Below are 19,593 nucleotides of genomic sequence, written 5' to 3' on the forward strand. Positions count from 1 at the left end.
TGCCAGGAACCAGCAGAGAGGGAGGGGTGCTGCGTAGAGCACCAGGAGGTGTAGGAGGTGAGGCTCCTGAGTACGCGGCTGTCCTCGTAGGTGCTTGTCAGTATACATTTGTCCAGATCCTTAGAACGTGAAACACCAAGAATGCACCCTGAGGTCACCTGTGAGCTTTGAGTGAGAAGAACGTGTCAGGGCAGGTTCCTCAGTTTTGACTCTGGTGGGTTGTTGATAACGTGCATGGGGCGGGGGGGGGCATCTATGGGACATCTCTGTGACTTCTGCTTGATTTTGCTGCCAACCTAAAACTGCTCTAAAAAACAAAATCCATTTTTTAAAAATCACAAGAGGCAGAGGGCGGAAGAGACTCTTCTAGACCTTGATTGCAACCATATCCTTTAGGGGCTGGAGACCCCGTTGCTTGTGGCCTGAGTTTGCCTTCCCCTGTTTTGCTCAGCCAGTGGTTGACAGTGATGCCTTTGGCCATCCTGTCTGGAACCCGCTGCTTCCTCTCCAGAGGGTGCTAGCACCCATGGGCGTTGTTCCAAATGGGAGCCAGTTGCTTGGGGGCCCTCATGGGGAAACGCAGCCCCTCCTCTCCCTGCCCCATAGCAATGCTTTTGGATCACTACAACCTAGGACATGTATTCAGAGCTGCACCTGCTGCAGAACTGGACATCTGGTTTCTTCAGGGGTTCGACTTTCCTGCCATTTATGTAGGTGCTCAGGAGCACCACGCAGGTGTTTTCTGCCATTCCCGACGTGGGGATGCTGAGGGAGAGGGAGGTGGCGTTGGTGAGAGCTCTGAAATCCTGTTAGAAACTGCATGGTCCTCCCAACTCGGTTACAATTATCAGTGTGTTATCAGCAATAGGTGACCTCTAGGCACAGTCATACGTCAAAGATCCAGAACTTTCAGGGACCCCCTCCATGAGAATGGGAAGCTTCATCCTCATCTGAGCAGGGGATGTTCTTCCTCATAGACTCCGCCTGTGTCAGAGCAACTGTGTCCTTATCTGGCCTCTGCGGCCAGTTCAAACCTAAGCGGGGTATTTAAGAACCTCTTCTGATCCCCTGCACCTCACAGTGTCTGGAACACCTGTGCCCAAGCTGTGGACACATACAAGTGGCTTAGGGGAAGGAGCCCAGACGTGTTACCCACGTACATCACTTAACATCAGCCCAGGCTTCCTCCCTGAGCTCTCCTCCCGTGGCCATGAGCCAGAGCCATCCCCACTCCACTGTTACCCATGCGAATGCCCCCCGCCCCAGCCCAGCTCCACAGCGCTGGCCTTCAGTTTGTGTTTGTATTTGGGCGGGGCGGGGGGGTCTGTTCAACATTCTTCAAGTTCATATCTACCTGCCCCTTCACTCACAAGCAGACAAGGTCTCTTAACCTGGGACCAGAAGAATTAGCCTCACAGCCCTTTCTACTGATGACATTCCTTGTCCGCAGTTTTCTCCTCTCCTTTGTTGAATGTCTCCATTCCTAATAATGGCACCCTGAACTTCTGAGCTTCCCCAGCATGGGGTAGCCAGCCAGTACCTGAGGAGCCATGAGTTATCTAGAAGGATCTTGCATTTCTGGCAGTCCAAGAAGAGGAGTGAAGAATGGGTCAAGCCTGGGTCTCAGAAGACATTCATGTGGAAGACGCTGTTTGACTCTTACGTCACACAAACCATCTGATCTTACCAGTGCTCTAGGCCTTTGGAAGTGCCAAAGGTCATTGAATCCATGGTCTGCCAACTGCAGCCACCCCTCAGTGGGTTCCTGCCAGCTTCGTCTAGTCCTCCACAGTGTACCCAACTTACTGACACTTGTTGGACAGCCTACGGCAGGAAGCCCAAGTATCTTCTAGCTTGTGACACAGAGAAATGTCCAAACTGATTGACATTTGCTTTACTAGGAAAGGTGTGAGAAAGACAGAAAATCCAACTCGCACCTCAGAAATCTGCACAACCCACAGGACGGATAAAATCAAGACAGATAACACCAAGTATCCACAAGGATGTGGAGCAGTGGGAACTCTCACTGGTGCAGGGAAGGCAAAGTGGTGCAACTGCTTTGGACAACGGACAGTGTTATGGACTGAGTGTTGAAATTCATATGTTGAAGTCCTAGCCTCCAATGTGACAGCCTTAGGAGGTGGGACGTTTGGAGGTGATTCGGTCATGAGGGTGGAGCTCTCGTGAACAGGATTCGTGCCCTCAGAAAAGAGACCCCCGAGAGCACCTTGTCACCCTGTGAACAAGGCGTCATCTGTGAACCAGCAACCAGGCCCTCACTAGACACTGAATCTGCTGCCACCTTGAGCTTGGATTTCCCAGCTCCCGGAACAGTGAGATATCAGTGTGCATTGTAAGCCACCCCGTCTGTGATATTTTTATTAGAGCAGTCTGAATGGAATAAGACAGGCAGTATCTTCTAAAGTTGAATGCATACACATACCTGTGACCCAGCGATTCTGCCTCTAGGTATATACCTAACAGAAAGGCGTGCCTATGTTACCAAAAAAATGTGTAAGAATGTTTGTTGCAACACTGTTTAAAATAGCCAGAAAACTAGAAAACTATTCATACGGTTGACTGTAGGATGAGCAAACCATTTGTGCTACATCCACACGGCGTGATGCTGTACAGCACTGAGGCTGAACAGATGACAGCTGCACACACAAACCTAACAGTGAAAGCAAAGGTCAATGTCAAGATAGAGGTTACCCTTGGTGGGGTGGGGGGGACTTTTAACGATTCTTGATTTGGGCACTGATTACACGAGTGTTCACTTGGTGAAAATGCGTCAAGCTTTTCCCCTGTGATTCATGCACGTGTGTGTGTGTGTGTGTATAATACATAAAAATATGATTTTGGGGGAAACCTTTGGGGGTGACGTGCACTCTACGCTGACTCACTTTAGTATATAAACCCAGCGTATGCGGGCAAAGGACCCACATCAAAACCCTGAGACCTCACTCATGGCTCGGTCCTCCGGAGAGCACGCCTCTGATATTGCACATTGACTGTACTTCATGTCACCTTGGGTTAGACACATCCTACCCACACGTCCTTCCCAAAGATGCAGTTGGCCAAACCCAACCTTTGTCTGACCCAGGGCCTCTTAGGGAAGGGAGATGAGACTTAAAAATCCCTTCTATCCACAAAACCTATAACGTTGGGATAGAGAAATAGAAGGAGCAATCTTTTGAAACTTTAAAGACCGCACAAAGTGAACACATGTGAAACGTTCTCCCCATGCAGATTCGAATACTTAAGAATTTTAGCCACAATTGGAGGTTCTTCCAAGCAGGTGGCTGTCTCTTATCTAGCTGCTGCCCTCTCCTTTTGTGGCCAGGGATTACGTTGCAAATTGAGAAAATGAAAAATAAAATAAAATAAAATGAGATTAAATAACTAAACCTGTGGCCTTTCTTCTTCTCTTTACTTTGGTCTCCTGATTGTCACAGTTCCTGAATTTCCCTTTGGGACTGCAGAGTGGGGCCCTTAGAAAGAGCCCGCGTGCCTGCGGTGGCTCTGGGCGCCTGCTGTCCCGGTCCCCCACCCCCACCCCGGCAGGAGAGCGGGGCGCCGGCCACAGCCTTGGACAGCGGCAGCCGTGCACTCGGATTCCTTTGAACCACTGCTCTGACCTTTCTTCCTACTCATTTTTGTTTCTCAAAGGACTGTGTCCAGGAACTTTTCTGCTGTTTTCACTTGACTCTGCCTATAAAAGTCTGCTTAAAAGCTGGATGAGTGGCTCCCCCACCCCCCGATTCCCTCCTCTTCACTTGGCCGAATTGTTTCCCCAGCGTCATCACACGGGGGAGGGGGTGTGGAGGGAGGGGTGGGGGTCGGGCTGCCAGTTGATCTCCCATCTATAGAGAATGTGGCACTGGTTTCTTTTCATTCAGTGTTACTGACCTATAAATAACTGCTGTCAGAATTACCATCTAAGCTCGAGATGGAAGATTATCCCACACATTAGGGCAGTATACAGTGAAACAGATCTTGGGTCCAGACACTGTCGTAGTGTCCAAATATCATCATACTGTCTTCTATTGGAGGGGAGCTGCTTTTTTTTAATTCAATACTTTTTATTTTTCTCCGTTATAGCTGGTTTACAGAGTTCTGTCAGTTTTCTCTTGTACAGCAAGGTGACCCAATCACACATACGCATATACACATTCCTTTTTCTCCCATTATCATGCTCCACCATAAGTGCCTAGATACAGTTCCCAGTGCTACTACAGCAGGATCTCATTGCCGTACTGTCTTCTAAATGAAATTTTTTTTGTTGGGCTTTTATTCACACTAATAAATATTTAGTTATTCTTATTAACAATAGGGTATACTCAGGAGGAAAGATAAATTTATATATTGTCTATTCAAATCCTGTGGAAAAAAACACTCTTTCTTTTTTCCAAGAGATAGATTTCTGTCGGAAGAGGGGACAGTGTCTATGTGAACTTAGGCCTGTCCTTCTCAGAAAGACACGCTATCTTCCCTGAGAGGGAAACACAATGTGATTGTGAAATTTAAGGTAATTTTAAAAAGATAAGTGCGTAAGTTTTAGAAGTAAAAGAAAACCTAAACCGTTGAAACCTAAACCTAAATTTTCTGCCTGTTGGCCCAAGCACTCGTGTTATTTTAGGTGTGAAACAGCTCAAATGAAAGTTCGCCCATAAATCTCTATGATATTTTATTGGTCCTGCTTTATAATAAAGATCAAAGATTGGGATTGGAAGCCTGTCTTAACGTGGAGTCCAAAGCGTTTTAAGATGTTCCTTTGTGACCCCAGTAGGTTGTCCGAGTGTTGATGTTTTGTTAACGTCCAACCGTGTCGCAAAGAGTTGATCAAATTCGGAATTCATGGAAGTGTTGATGTGAAAAAGAAAACTCTTTCAACAGAGATGTTGGCTTATCTCCTTCCTTTCGCATGTGTGAGTGGGGAGCTAGCTGAGTGGACCTTCCTGTTAAACCCTTGACGTCCGCAGAGAACAGGAGGGAAACTCACGCAGTTCTCAGGCTCCGGCAGCCAATGGGCAGTGAGGGTGGGAGGGACGTTTGGGAGCCAGCCGAGGCCCGGGCCGAAAGGGGCAGAAGCAGCCCCTCCTGGGCTACAGGACCCCCAGGGCGCCGTCGATGTCCGGGTCCCTTGTCGCTGCGAGTCCCTCCTGTTCCTCTTTGCCTGGCTGATTGATTCTCCCTCTGTGGCCCTTTCCTTGGTCACAGGGCTCTCCTGGCTAACCTGTTGCTGAACTTGGCCAGCCTGCCCGCTGTGGCTTTAGCAGATGTTTCTGCTCTCTGAGGCTAATAGAAGGTTTTATACTCTCGTTGGTGCCCCCACCCAGCGGCCCTGGGCAGTTGACCTGAATGATCCATTTCTCTCACCTCTCCTAGGCCCTAGTCCAGAATGCTTCGAAAGCCGCTGCCCTGTCACGAGGGTCCTTTTTTCCCAAGACCAGCTTTTAAGCTCTGTCCTGACCCAGCTTCGATTCTGGCCCTGAAACGAAGGAGACTAGCACTCTTGAAGCCCCTGGCCTTTTCTGCTGCCCAGAGTGTTACCAGTCTTCATCCAGTTAGCACTTATTGAGTACCAGCCGGGTGCCGGGTGCCAGGTCTGTAAAGATGAGGGGTCCTGCTCTTGCCAGGGGACGTCAGGGGAGGGGACGTGTAACAGTTACAGTACCCTGGGCACCTGTGGCTACAGAGGGGCTCCAAGGTGAGGCAGCATCCGAGAGGAGAGAGGAGTTGCACCTGCCTGGATTGCTGATGGGAGAGGAGCTTCTGCAAGAGCCAGGAGGGCTTCCCAACGCAATTGATTTTTGAGCAGTGTTGCAGAGTCTGAGTGGAAAACGTCCAGGTAGACAAATGTGGGTGGAGAGGGCTTTCCGGGCCGAGAGTAGAAAAAGCAAGGGACGCCCAGAAACAGGGTGTAGTTTGGCATTGCTGGGCGATGTGCTGCAGGGGAACCCGAGAGACAAACTTACAAAGAGAAGCCCGGGGCAGCAGCCACAGAAGCTAGAACTTCTCCTTGAGCTCAAGGAGGGAAGTGCCATCATCTCCTTTGACTCAGCGACTGTGTGATTGAAGAGTGCTGAGGCCAGAAGCAGGATAAGTGTTCTCAGCACCGGGGCCCTTTGTCTCAGTCACGGCCCTTGAAGCAGACAGACAGGGGACCTTCGCTCCCAGAGTCGTAGAAGCGTTGATCCCCGTGGTGATGCCCACCCGGACCCAGGAGAAGTAGAGCAAAGCTGTCTCCCGCCTGGTGCTAGAATGGACATCCTGAACCAGGAGCGTCCACATTTGCCCTCAAATTGCATCCCCTCCCAATCTAGCAAGCCATGTCGCACGAAGAGAGCAGGGCCAGGCCAGGGGGCAGGTGGCGCCCCCTCCCTCTTGGCTGTCTCCTTGGAGGGAGGGGACCACGGCCCCTCTGCCAGCTTGCCTTAAGAGCTCGTGGCCTCTGAACACGGAGGGTCTGGGCTGTCCCGAGGACCTGTTGGCTTCATTAAGGCTGTCTGGGCCTTCTCTCAATGGCAGGACAAGCAAAAAATCAAATTGCTGAAGTCAGCTCATCAGCACTTAGGGAAGATAAAGGCAGCGTATGCTAAAGTCAGTGGGATTGCAGATTAGCACTGGGTGGAATTCAGACAGAAGATGCAGATGTCTGAGGATAATCTTATCCGGAATCATTTCAACTCTGCTGCTGGTTTAGGAGTGTGAGAACATATCCCAAGAGAGACAAAGATGCCCACGATCGAACAGCAGAGGAAGGCGAGGAAAAGGCTCATTTGAGAGAGATTTAGGATGCCAGACCTACAGGACTCGGGCAGGGATTGGGGTGGCAGGGAGAGGAGAACAGGGAATCACCAGTAACACCCGGAGTTGTGCTGGCGGAGGGGCTGTTGCCGCTTGCGTAACTGAGGCCGGGGTGCTGCTCTCAACAGAGGTCGGGGACAGACACGTAGCAGGTGCAGGGAGGAGAGCTTGGTCTTCTTCGCGGGGCGCAGTTTGAAGGATGCATGGGACACCCGGACCAAGGTGTCCAGTCAGCAGCATGATGGACGGGTCTGGATTCCAGGCAGCTAGGGTTGGCAGCGCAGATCTGGGCAGACTCGTACATCAGTAGCGGTGCACACACCATCCCCGTGCACCACGTGCTGTGAGAAGAAAGGAGAGCCGAGTGCAGAGGCCGAGAGCGGCAGCATCTGAGGAGCCCGCCGAGGAAGGACCAACACAGGGGAGAGGCGGCGAGCGCCCCCTAGTTCTGTGACGTGAATCTCTTACCTGGCCTCAGGCATTTGTGTGTCCACAGGAAAGGCACAGGTTCTGTACAGACATGCTCACCTGATTTATTGTGAGGCATATGGGGCCTCGAAATTTGTACATTCTCATGTTTTGGTTATCATCCAAAATGTCCATAGTGGGAGGTTTCTGGTGGCCTAGTGGTTAAGGATCCATTGTTGTCACTGCTGTGGCCCACGTCTAGGCCCTGGCCTGAGACTTCCACATGCTACAGGCATGGCTAAAAGGAAACGAATGAGAAAGTCATGTTGGGTTGAGAAGTGAAAGGAGGTGAGAAAGGAAAGAAGCACAAGCTAGTCTGAGGACCGTCTGTGAGAAGCGGGGGGTGGGGGGCAGAGGGAGGAGGAGACCCAGCCTGGGGAGGGGCTGTTGCTGGTCTGAGGAAGGGAGACTGACCTTGTATTTCCGTCTGCAGGAAGGGTGCAGACCAGCAGGCAGGTGGCTGACGGGGATGGTGGGCAGGAGAGGACCAGACAGGTCAGGCTCCGGACTGGAGGACCCCTGTGAGGGACCAGGAGACCAAGGCGCCACACTTCGCGGGGGCGGGGGGGGGGATGGTGTCAGAAGGAACAGGTGAAGGGCAGGGAGGAAGGATGCTTGGGAGGGGTCGGGTGTGATGTTCACATCCTCACATTTCTGAGAAAAAGAGTTGAGGTTTACTGCTGAGAGCGAGGGAGAAGGCAGTTGGGTAGGAGGTTTCAGGAGAGCAGAAAACTGGGGGGATGGAGTCTGAAGGGCGCGTGGGGAGGAGCCAAGCAGAGGCAGAGCCGGGACCACCGGCCTCCACCAAGTCCAGTGGTTCTCTCTGTCACCGCTCAGCTGCGACCCCTGAAAGCGGAAGGGCAGCTTGTAAGAGCGACTGCGGGGGCCGCCACTGGGACAGTGAGAGGGACTTGGAGAACTTCGAAGGAGCTCTCGCCGGGGAGGGCAAGACAGGCCACAGCTGGGGAGGGGTGTCAGGGGATGCGTCATCGTTCCCATGATGCTGGTGACAGCCAGCGGTTCCTCAACTGCTGGAGAGACCTGACTTCTCCGCTCTGGTTTTACATCGGGTTCTGCACTTCTGACTGTGCCCGCTCCAGGTTCTGGGGCAGATCTCACGTAGCCGATGCGTGTGCGGGGACCGAGTGTGCGGGGACTGCTCTGGCGCAGGTCTCCCCTGAAACATCAGAACTTGTATCTGAAAAGCAGCGCCCTGAGAGTGGCTCTCTGTCTCTCCAGCCTCCCTCTCATGGGGATTTCTGCTGTGCTGTGGACTTGACACATGTGCCATGTGTCATGGAGCACATTCCTGGTGACCCCGGCAGAAGTCAGGCCCAAATTCTGGGAGGCCCTGCCATGCCAAACCACACATGTAACATCTTCACTCCTTTTCCTTTGAAAGACAGAGAAATAATCATCTAGTTACAAAACTGTATGGACACAAAGATAAAGACTATTTTCCTGGAATTCCATCTGAATCCTGCCCCAAGATCTAGTGAAAGTTTATTAAAAGGAGCGCCCTTTAAAAATTTGGCATAATTATACTACCCCAAACGTATGAATGGTTAGCTTTTCCATGAGCATTCAGGTTCTTTGGCATCAGACCATTGCAGTGTGCATTTTAAAATGTTTTCCTCTGGGTAAGATACAGGATGTCAAGCAGCGTTGATAACCTGGGCAGCCACTGCACCTACCAAGAGTTTTTAGGAGAGCACAGCCAAAACAGTTTATCTTACGCTTAACATACTAGCAGCCTATGAAATTCTTATGGAAAGATGTTTAAATAGAAGTCTACCATGTAGTTCATAAAATGTTTTATGTGATCCAGTAAACGGGCAACATAGAAAGAAGAGGTGATGTGTTTTCTGGGTCAAAGTCCATCATTTGTAAACTAGAGGTGCCTGCTGTGTGTCAAGTGCTAGCTAGGGGGACAGGGACAGGGACAGTCTTCATTCCTTGAGATTCCCATGGCTCATAAAGAGGCAGTTAGGGAGCATCCTGGGGGAGCAGGGAGGAAGGGGCCGGTGGGAGGAAATGTATAAAACTCAGCACATGCTCCACCTGGGGCTCTGGGCAAGTCTCCAGAGATGCTCGTGAGCTGAATCTTAAAGGATGTGCTAAAGTTGGCCAGATGTAATGCATCCAGAAGGGCGCTCCGGAAAGAGAGCACAACATGAGTAAGAGCTAGAGCAGCCAGCAGGCCCCTGCGGCTCTGGGGAGTCCAGGCCAGGGCACCCAAGGACCTGGTGGAGCGTGGGACACCAGGGAGAGACTTTACTGAGCAGCTTATTTTACTAATAAGAGAACCAAGACTCAGAGCGTTAGACTAGGTTCCCCATATTGCACCGGAAGTGGTGACCCAGGCCTAGACCCGCAGGTCGTCTGGTTACAAAGTCTTTACTCTTCCTTCCCAAGTTGCACTGCTCATGAGTCTGGGTCTCCCTCTGTTGGTTAATCATCTCTAAACTTTTTCTTTTTCTCTCTTTTTTTTTTGTGGTAAAGTCCTTTTTGCAAATAAAATCTTAATCCCCAACTCCAATATGTGAAAACAGATCTGGGTGTCTTTCATTAGCATAAACTTATTCCGTATATAAATGGATAACCGTTCTGAGATCAAGTTGTGAAAACAGTGGCTTTCTTTTTAACAAGCTCTTTGATGTTGAAATAAACTTAAATTTACAGAAAAGTTGCAAAGACAGTACAGAGAGACCCCATCTTCCGCCCCCCCAGCTCCCGCCCCGCCCCCCCAACATCTTCCATTACCACGTACATTTGTCATAAGCAGGAAGTTGACATTGGAGCACTGCTGTTAACTAAATCCATACTTTATTTGGATTGCACCAGTTTTTCCACCAATTATCTTTCCGTTCCAGGGTCCAGTCCAGGGTACCACGTTGCATTTAGTTGCAATGACTTTCTTTTCGCAAACACTAAAACATGAAGTCAGGAATTACGTTATGTTCTCAGATGCTCAGCATTGTGATTGAAAATAAGATACTGCCTTGCACACATAGAAAAAATGCTAACTATCTGTTAAAAAAAAAGGTATTAAGTCCTGGACTGCAGGCATGCAGGGCAAGCAGCCTGCTACCAAAATGCAGTTGGTATAATTATCTGGTAATGCAGCCCAGAGAAGAAGCACTGCACACCCAGAAAACTCGATTTATTCTGACTTGGCTTGGCTGTCATACAATATACCATAGATTCGGCAGCTTAAACGACACACATTTATTTTTTTTTCACCATCTTCGAGGCTAGAAGTCCCAGATGAAGGTGCCAATTCACTTCCTAGTGAGGACTCTTCCTGGCTGGTCGAAGGCTGTGTCCTTACACGGCCTTTCTTCTGCGCATGTGCAGGGCAGGGAGGGGGAGTCACCTCTCAATTTACCAGGTCAGGACCCCTCCCTGAGGACCTCATCTAACCCTGATTACCACCTAAAGACCCCACCTCCAGATGGAGTCACATTGAGGGTTCGGGCTTCAGCGTAAGAGTTGGGGGGACGTTATTCCGTCCGAAGCCTAGTCCAAAGGCTGAACTTATGTGCAATCTTTACAATTCAATCACGAGATGTATAGTATTAAAAATGTCTCCATTTTGGACCATGTGTTTATGCAGGTAAATATGTATTATTTTATAAAACACGATATATGCAAGAAAATGTTAAATATTTAGAATGCTTAATATTTAATACTCATTAAATAAGTGAACAAAGAAAATAAACTGTCATCTGAGCAGTTGGTGCAAAAGCAACAGCAAAAAAGATTTTCAAAAGTAGTTGTCTTAAAGCTATTAGCAGAAGTCTTCACATGGCCATTAGATTTTACGTGAAAAGATACAGCATCTTTCAGAATAATGCCAAACGATGCCATATAGTTATTAACTGTTTGTCACTGGTGTAGGCTATGAGTTCCAGAATTTTCTTTTCCATTCCAAAGGTTATTTACTGTACTGAAACAGCAAACGGATGGCTCACACAGAATCAGAGACCACTGGGGTTTGTTTTGCTTTTGCTGATAATGGAGCTTAAGCAGCTAACTTTGCCTCAACAGGCGCGTGGTTGCCGCTCTGTCACTTCGCAGTGACTCAGCACAGGGTTACAGCGTTACCCTGCTTGACACTGCAAAACTAGGAGGCACACAGTTATTCAAAGGCGTGCTGAATAAATTGTCTGTTAATGTTGCCGCCTAGTTTGAGAGGTAGGGGGTGAACGATGGAGGATGCCATTAATCAAGAAAAATATGGAAAAAGGAATAGATTTAAAGGTAGGAGGAAGGGGAAAGTCTGAAGTATCTACTGAGCATCCAGGTAGGGCTGTTATTTTGTCTTTGGAATTTTAGAGAAAACAAATAACATTCCAGGAGAGCTGTTAAGTCATCATTTGAAAGTAAGGCGAAGCGGATTTCTTTTTTGAAGAAATTGAAGAGGGGATGCCGTGGAGTCGGTTTATAATGGGATCAGAAAGATGAGGAAGAGGAGGAAATAACGGAGGCTTCGGGAACTACAAAATGAACCGACCACAGTGTTCCTCTAGGAACCTGGATCTATGGCCCTTTCGGTGACTTTTCCCTTCTAGTTCTATTGCAGTATAATGGACGTATGGAACTGTGTTAAGTTTACGGTGTACAGCATAATGATTTGACTCACATTATGAAATGACTGCCACAGTAAGTGGAGCGAACATTCGTCATCTCATGTAGCTACAGCATTAAAGAAAGAGAAAAAAAAAATGTTTTTCCTTCCAATGAGAACTCTTAGGATTTACTCTCTTACTTTCAGAACTAATGTGCAGCCGTGTTGATTCTGTTTCTCGTGTTGCACGTTACATTCCTAGGATTTGTGTATCTTATAACCAGAAGTTTGTACCTTTGGACCTCCTTCATCCAGTTCCCCTTCGCCCCACCAGTGATGTTTCACTGGACTATTCTGCTAATGCTCCAACCTGTGATTTGGTCGGTTGCAGTATCTTCAATTGCCGAAGCACTGATTCAGCACTTTTACTCTGATGGACCCCTGTCACGAGTTAACACTCAGCCCTTGGATTCTTTTATTTTCCCCTGCTTTGTTGAGGAGTCGTTGGCAAATATAACTCTGTATTTTTCAAGTGTACAATATGATTGATAAACACACACACTGCGAAATGATGGCCACGATCAAGATAATGAGCCCATCCGTGGCCTCACACGGTTCAGTCTTTACCGTGCGGGGGGTGAGAATGCTTAAGATTTCCCTCGGCCAGTTTCAAGTGTACAATACCTTCTAATAACCACCATGCTGTTCCCCGGGTCCTCAGAATTCATTCATCGCATAACAGGAAGTGTGTAAAACCGCTTGGCCTCCATCTTCCCATTTCTCCCTTTCCCCAGCCTCTGGCAACCACCTTTCTACTCTCTGCTTCTATGAACTCGCCCCCCCCCCCTTTTAATAAAGAGTCTACATATAAGTGATACATACAGTATTTGTGTTTCTCTGCCAGGCTTATTTCACTTGTCGTGAGGCCCTCCAGGTTCGTCCATGTCGTCTCACATGGCAGAATTTCCTTCTTTTATGGCTAAATAGTATTTCTCTGTGTGTGACATTGTCTTTAGCTATTCAACTGCCAGAATACACTTAGGCTGTTTCCATGTCTTGGCTACTGTGAATGATGCTGCAGGGAACATGGGAGTGCAGGTATCTCTTCAAAGTACCAATCCCGTTGCTTCTGGATATACACCCAGAAGTGGGATTCCTGCATCACACGGTGGTTCTGGTTTTTGATTTTTTGAGGAATCTCCATCCTGTTTTGCCTTGTGGCTGTACCAATTTATAATCCCTCCAATAAGGTACAAGGGTTCCCTTTTCTCTACATCCTTGCCAACGTTTGTTATTGCTTCTCTTTTGGATAATAGCCATCCTAACATGAGAGGCGATATAGAAATTAAGAAAGCAGTCCCACTCACAGTTGCATCAAACCCAGTAAAATACTTGGGAATTTAACCAAGGAGGTGAAAGACCTATACAGTGAAAACTTTCAGACATTGATGAAAACAAAAATTGGTGGAGACACAAATGAGTGGGAAGATACCCTGTGCTCTTGGATTGGATGAATTAGTGTTGTTAAAATGTCTGTGCCACCCACAGTGGTCTGTAGATTCAGTGTAGTCTCTATCAAAATTCCAATAGCAGTTTTCACGAAAATAGGAAAAAACTCTCATAAAATTCATGTAGAACCACAAAAGACCCTGAAGAGCCAAAGCAGTCTTGAGAAAGAAGCACAAAACCGGAGGCATCGCACTTCTGCTTTCAAACTATACTGCAAAGTTGTCATAATCAAAGCAGCGTGGTACTAGCTTAAAAACAGACACATAAACCAATGGAACAGAATAGATAGCCCCCAAATAAACCTATGTGTAGATGGCTAACTAATCTTTGACGAGGCTGCCAAAAGTACACAATGGGGAAAGAATCATCTCTTTAACAAATGATGTTGGAAAAGCTGTACAGCCACATGCAGAAGGATGAAACTGGAGCCTCTCCTAAAGGCTCCTGGAAAATTATCGGGTAGTGTGGCCTTTCTGCAGAATGTTGGGGAAAAAGAGCTTCCTCCATCTTCATCTCGCTGTGGAAGCTCAAGCTGTTCACCAAAACTCCACCCTCTGGGCCCTTCTGAGTGTTAGGTCGGCTTGCAAGAGGATGCTCACGGACCTGTTCTCTGGTTGCAGGTGGTCCCCATGCTTCCCAGGCTGCTTTGTGAGGAGCTGTGCAGCCTCAATCCCATGACCGACAAGCTGACCTTCTCTGTGATCTGGACGCTAACTCCCAGAGGCAAGGTAACAACTTACATGTATATCCGTTCCATTCATTGAGTCCCTGCTGGGTACCCCCAGTGTTCCTGGCACTGGGCTGGCGCCCCAGGGTGGCGGGAGGAAGGCGGTGCAGGGCAGCACCAGAGAGGAGAACTTTCGAGAAGAGCTGCCAGTCCATTTAGGAGGCAAGACTGAGCCTCAGCAGTTTGCAGCCTGTCACGGGAGGGAAGAAACTCTGTAAGCAGCGTCACGTGGGGGAGGCTCAGTGCAGGGGCAGGTGTAAATGAAGGTGAGTGTGGCTTGGCATTGGTGGGAGGAGCAGTCTGTGCCTGGTTAGGAGAGCAGACCCTGTTCGAAGGAGGACATTTGGGAAAAGGGTGGTGAATTTGGGTAGGGGAGGTGGAATCAAACCCTGGGGACCCTCAAGTGCCACCAACAAACTGCAGGTGTTAAGGTTCCTCTGAAGTGTCCAGAGAAAGGGGACACTTGAGAAAGATGAGTGCTGCATCACCGTGCCCTCTGAAGATGAGTTTACTTTGCACAAGGTAGTGCTGTAATCGAGGCACAAGGTGATGAAACCATGGACTGAGAACAGACGAGAAGGTCAGCGGCCATTCCCTAAATGTGGGAATAAATGAGACAGATACACGAAAGATGGCCCCCGAACAAGTCCCCTCCCCCCCAACAGAAACGACTCTGACCTTCTGAAAACAGGGTGATGATTAGGTAAAGCTATGGTACCGACCCAGGGGAATGTTGTACAATTACTAAAGTTGTTACACAGATCATGTAAGAACATGGGAACTGCTTATGCCGTAATATTAAATGGAAGTTAAAAAAAAAGATATTTAATTATAAAGAGCTTCCAAATAAAGATGGAGGATCAAATACCCACATTTACTTTTATTCCTTCCCAAAACCTCACTAAAACAACAGTGAAGAAATTTTTTTTAAAAGACCTAAACCCACAAGGACAAAGAGAATGGGAGAGGAGACAACAGCAACAAAATTTTGGAAGCCGGGAAGCAGATGGATGAGTGGTAACTGACTTAGCAGTCCTGAGAAAGCCGAATTCTGAGCCAAGCGCAGAGAAAGCCAAGAAACAACCCAGTTGACACAGCAGAACCCTAAAAAAAATTCAGAAATTGACAGCAGCAGGTAACTCTGTAAAGTGGGGGAGAGGTGGGTGAACAGGAAGCCAACTATATTGGTTGAAGGTTTATTTTAAAAGCCTACCCCTCCCATAACTTAGCAGAGGACCAGACATTTACCCTCTGGACAGGGTAAAGTAAAGGATGCCTAAGCTAGGGGACGCCACACACAGTTGTGGGAGCAGCTCCTTTGGGGGTGGAGTGAATGCTGGCATACCGAGCATCAAGAGTCCCAGCTTTTTTTTCCCCAGCCAACCTCAGAAGTTTAGTAGCCAAGCCTATACCCTTGAGTCAGAAGATAGGAAAATCTTTCTTTGAGGAATCCGAGTGGTGAAGAAGATTGAAAGATAATAACCTCAAGGATTTCCCAACCAAAAGCTCAGCTGTATTTCTCTACACTGCAGCTTGCAGAGGCTAAGCTCCACCCGCACCAGCAGAGCTTTTTAGGATTTCACTGAAATCAGCCTCTTAGTATTTCACTTGCCTGCATAAAGAGACAACCCAGAGGAAAGCCTGGAAATGGGAAAACCAAAGCAAACAAACAGAAAAGCAACTAGAACAAACCAGACTGTGCAAGGAGAAGAAACTCTTTTATATTCTCAAAGAATTTCTTTTTTAAAGAGAGTACCTGTATTACAAGATCTAAGTACTTTAAAAAAGAAGCATTGGGGGCAGAAGGGAGGAGCTGTTTTTTAATAAATTAGCTGCATGAAATTAAAAACATGTTAGGAAAAATGAAGAAGACTCAAGTTTCCGACGGGAAGAGAAAGTTGAGGCGCTGTCCCAGAATCAGATAGAAAAGTAGAGGCCCCGTCCAGGATATCAAACGTCTATTCAGTGAACCTTCCAGAAACAGACACCAGAGGGAAGAGGGAGAAGAAATCATTAACAAAATCCCCCAGGGACATGGCCCTTTTCCGGGGGAATGTAACTTTCCAGACTGCAGGAGCCCACTGGCCGGCACAGTGATGGAGCCGCATCGGCTCCAAACCACATCGTCATAAAATTTCAGAACACCAAGGACAAAGAAAACATCCTGTAGGCGTCTAAGAAGGAAAAAAAGAGTCACATACAGTAGACCAGAACTCGGAACAACCTAAGACTCTTCTCTTATGACCCTCGAAGCTACATGACAGTGATGCTACGCTGGCAATAAGATGAGAGCAGAGGAGAGGACATCTTCAGACGTGCAAGCTCGCCAAAGAACGTACCTCTCCCCTGCCGTTTCTCGGGAAGCTACCAGAAGATTTTCTTCTTCAGAAGGAGAGAGTAAGTCAGGAAGGAGGAACACCTGGGATTCAAGACAAATAAACCAACACAGTGAAGTGAAAACATCACCCAGATCTCAAGTCAGCAAACTTTTCCTGTGGCGTAGGTGAATGTCTTTGGCTTTATAGCATTTGGTCTCTGTCGCAGCTGCTGACTCTGCTGTTGTAGCACAAAAGAAGACGATATTGAATAATGAGCATGACTGCGTCCCCGTGAAATTTACTTAAAACAAGTGGCAGGCGGCCCACAGGCCATCCTTTGCTGACCCTTGGCCTAGATGATGGTGAAGAGAGTTCCCAGCCCTTTGCAGATGCAAATGACAGCAGCCTCAGGTGGCAAGCTCTCACCAGACACTGAACTGGTGAGACAGTGTGATCTTGGACTCATTGGATCTTGGACTTCCCAGCCTCCCAAACTGTGAGAAATAAGTTGTTGTTTATTTTGTTATGTTAGGGTATTTTATTATGTTAGGGCTCTAGCAGACTAATAGTTCAATCTATGTTATTTTGTTATGTTAGGGTTCTAGAAGACTAATAATAGTTCAACTGAACTACCGATTGAACTTTCTTATAGGTTGCATTAAAATCCATTGGTCTGGAGTCGCCGTGGTGGCTCGGTGGTCACGAACCTGAGCAGCAACCATGAGGATGAGGGTTCAGTTCCTGGCCTTAGGGATCCAGCGTTGCCATGAGCTGTGGTGCAGGTCACACACATGGCTTGGATATGGAGTTGCCATGGCTGGCAGCTGTAGCTCTGATCCGACCCCTAGCCTGAGAATTTCCATGCGCCGCTGGTTCGGCCCTAAAAAGACCAAAAAAAAAAAAAAAAAATACACACACACACACACACACACACACACTGGTCTTTTTGAATGGCTCTTTTATTTAAAAATTTAAGTCATTTATTAATTATTCCCAAAGAGTAATTAAGAACACTGATGAAATGGCGGAGTTAGTCTCCTTCCTTGAGGCTTAGGGAGGACGTGTCCTCCTCCTTTTCTGGTTTACAAGACCAATGAAATGAAAACTGACCCTTACGCTTTTAAATGATTTCAATATTTGAATGTAACTGGGATTTTTAAATGAGCAAAATATTTTTTGGAAATTGAAAAGAAATTTTAAATGAGCAAAATTTTTTGGAAATTGGAAAAAATTTTAAGTCGTTTAGAGAATGTTGGCTTATTACGCTGATCTTCTGCATGTGGACACATTTCATAATGTGATGTAAAAAATTACATTTATTAATATCACTACCAATGCTAGATAAGTCTTTAAGGATTAGGAAGCATATATCATGTGTCAGATACAAGTTTCTAAAATTTTGATTTTTGTAAAAGCTCAGATTTTATCACTGGCAAAACATAATGTTGGTTGTTTTTCTTGAGGTGCCGAGTAATCATAATTTGTGCGCTACTTCGTCCTTCAAGTAGAAATGGTGTTATGTCAAAAAAGCAGTCAGTTCAGCTCACAACTCAAAATTAAATCTGCTTTTCCTCAAGACAACTGCTATACTTCAGCACGCTGCTTATGGGAAAAGGACAAATACCCAAGGGTTGCGCCATAATAAAAGGAATAACTTTCAATGCGTCATCAAGAACATTCTTAGGTGAGCCAGCTTCTTTTCTTCCTGTGAATGTGAGCTGGTAAAGAGACCCCTGACCGCTCATGCCATTTGTTGTCGTTGCGTGATTCATGCCAGAGCATCAGTGGCTCTCCCCACCAGTGCTTTTGTACCATCAGGATAGAATAATGCCTTAGTAATATCATGAAAATAGTTCTGATGTCATGGATCCCACAAGGGTCCCAGGGAGCCCCTAAAAGTCCATAGACCATAGTTCGAGAACCACTGTTTTAGACAATTGGCGGAATGCTTGGGGTGGATTAATGTAGAGTATGTGGAAAAGCCAAGCAAATTAAAACAAGACAGTTATTAATCTCAGCTGCTCACCAAAATATCACCGTTTTACCACCCTCCAGAAGTGCACAACCCGCAGGAACTTTATCTGGATCCCAAAGCCCAGGTTTCAAAATTACCAGCTCAACAACTGACACCACCCAACAGCAAGACAAAACCAACAACCCAATTGACACACGGGCAAAAGACCTGAACAGACAGAAAAGCCAAGCAAATTAAAACAAGACAGTTATTGGAGTTCCCATCATGGCGCAGCAGAAATGAATCTGACTAGGAACCATGAGGTTGTGGGTTCGATCCCTGGTCTCACTCACTGGGTTAAGGATCCAGTGTTGCTGTGAGCTGTGGTGTAGGTCGCAGATGTGGCTTAGATCCTGTGTTGCTGTGGCTGTGGTGTAGGCCGGGGGTCACAGCTCTGATTAGACCCCTAGCCTGGGAACCTCCATATGCCGCGGGTTCAGCCCTAAAAAGACAAAAAAAAAAAAAAAAAAACCCAAGAAACAAGACAGTTATTAATCTCAGTGGAAATAAAAGGTTGTATAGAAAGGAGAAGTAACACTGAGTATGTACATGGTCTTTATAGTTATGGTAACTTTATTGGGAGGACGAGGGCCTGGAATGGTTACGTGGGTGTGTTTGAGGGCAGGGAGTACACGTGGAAAGAAAAGTAAATTCTCTTCTTCTGTAGTCAGGCATTATGAACAATGCCTAGAACTGAAACGTCAAGGCATAGTAATCAAGCAGGTGATACAGCACTGTGACAGTAAATACGAAGACAGTCTGCTCAGAGGTGGCAGGTGTCCCCTTGGGGAGGGGCAGAGGAGGGAGAGGGCCCGAGGGCTGCTGTGCTTCCTACCAAGGCTTTAAACTGCTTCACTCTTTGAACCATGGGTACTTTAATCTTTTACTTTTTATTTTTAAAAATTTCAATCATACATGAAAGTAAATAGTGCAATGAATCCACCATCCCTGTCTCCTGGATTTAACTACTGTCAACATTTTTTTCCTTTGCTAAAGTATTTTAAAGCAAACCCCAGACATCATGTCATTTCATTCGGATGGATGGATGGATGGATGGATGGGTAGATAGATAGATAACGTGGCTCTTAAAAATTTGGCCATTTTCACACATAGCCACAATGCCGTTAGACCCCTAACGATGAACATGAATGCCTTGGTGTTATCTAAAACCCAGTCC

General features: G+C 47.2%; 1 protein-coding gene across 6 annotated transcripts in view; it reads left to right on the forward strand.

Moving 5' to 3' along the window:
• Positions 1–19,593, forward strand: part of DIS3L2 (DIS3 like 3'-5' exoribonuclease 2) — a 362,160-nt gene that overhangs the window by 252,588 nt on the left and 89,979 nt on the right. For all 6 annotated transcript variants that reach the window (XM_021074517.1, XM_021074521.1, XM_021074518.1 and 3 more), the window contains 1 exon segment: positions 13,978–14,085. In XM_021074517.1, coding sequence (XP_020930176.1) covers positions 13,978–14,085 — 108 coding nt within the window.

This window comes from Sus scrofa, chromosome 15, assembly GCF_000003025.6.
Source record: "Sus scrofa isolate TJ Tabasco breed Duroc chromosome 15, Sscrofa11.1, whole genome shotgun sequence".
In the NCBI taxonomy this organism is placed as follows: domain Eukaryota; kingdom Metazoa; phylum Chordata; class Mammalia; order Artiodactyla; family Suidae; genus Sus; species Sus scrofa.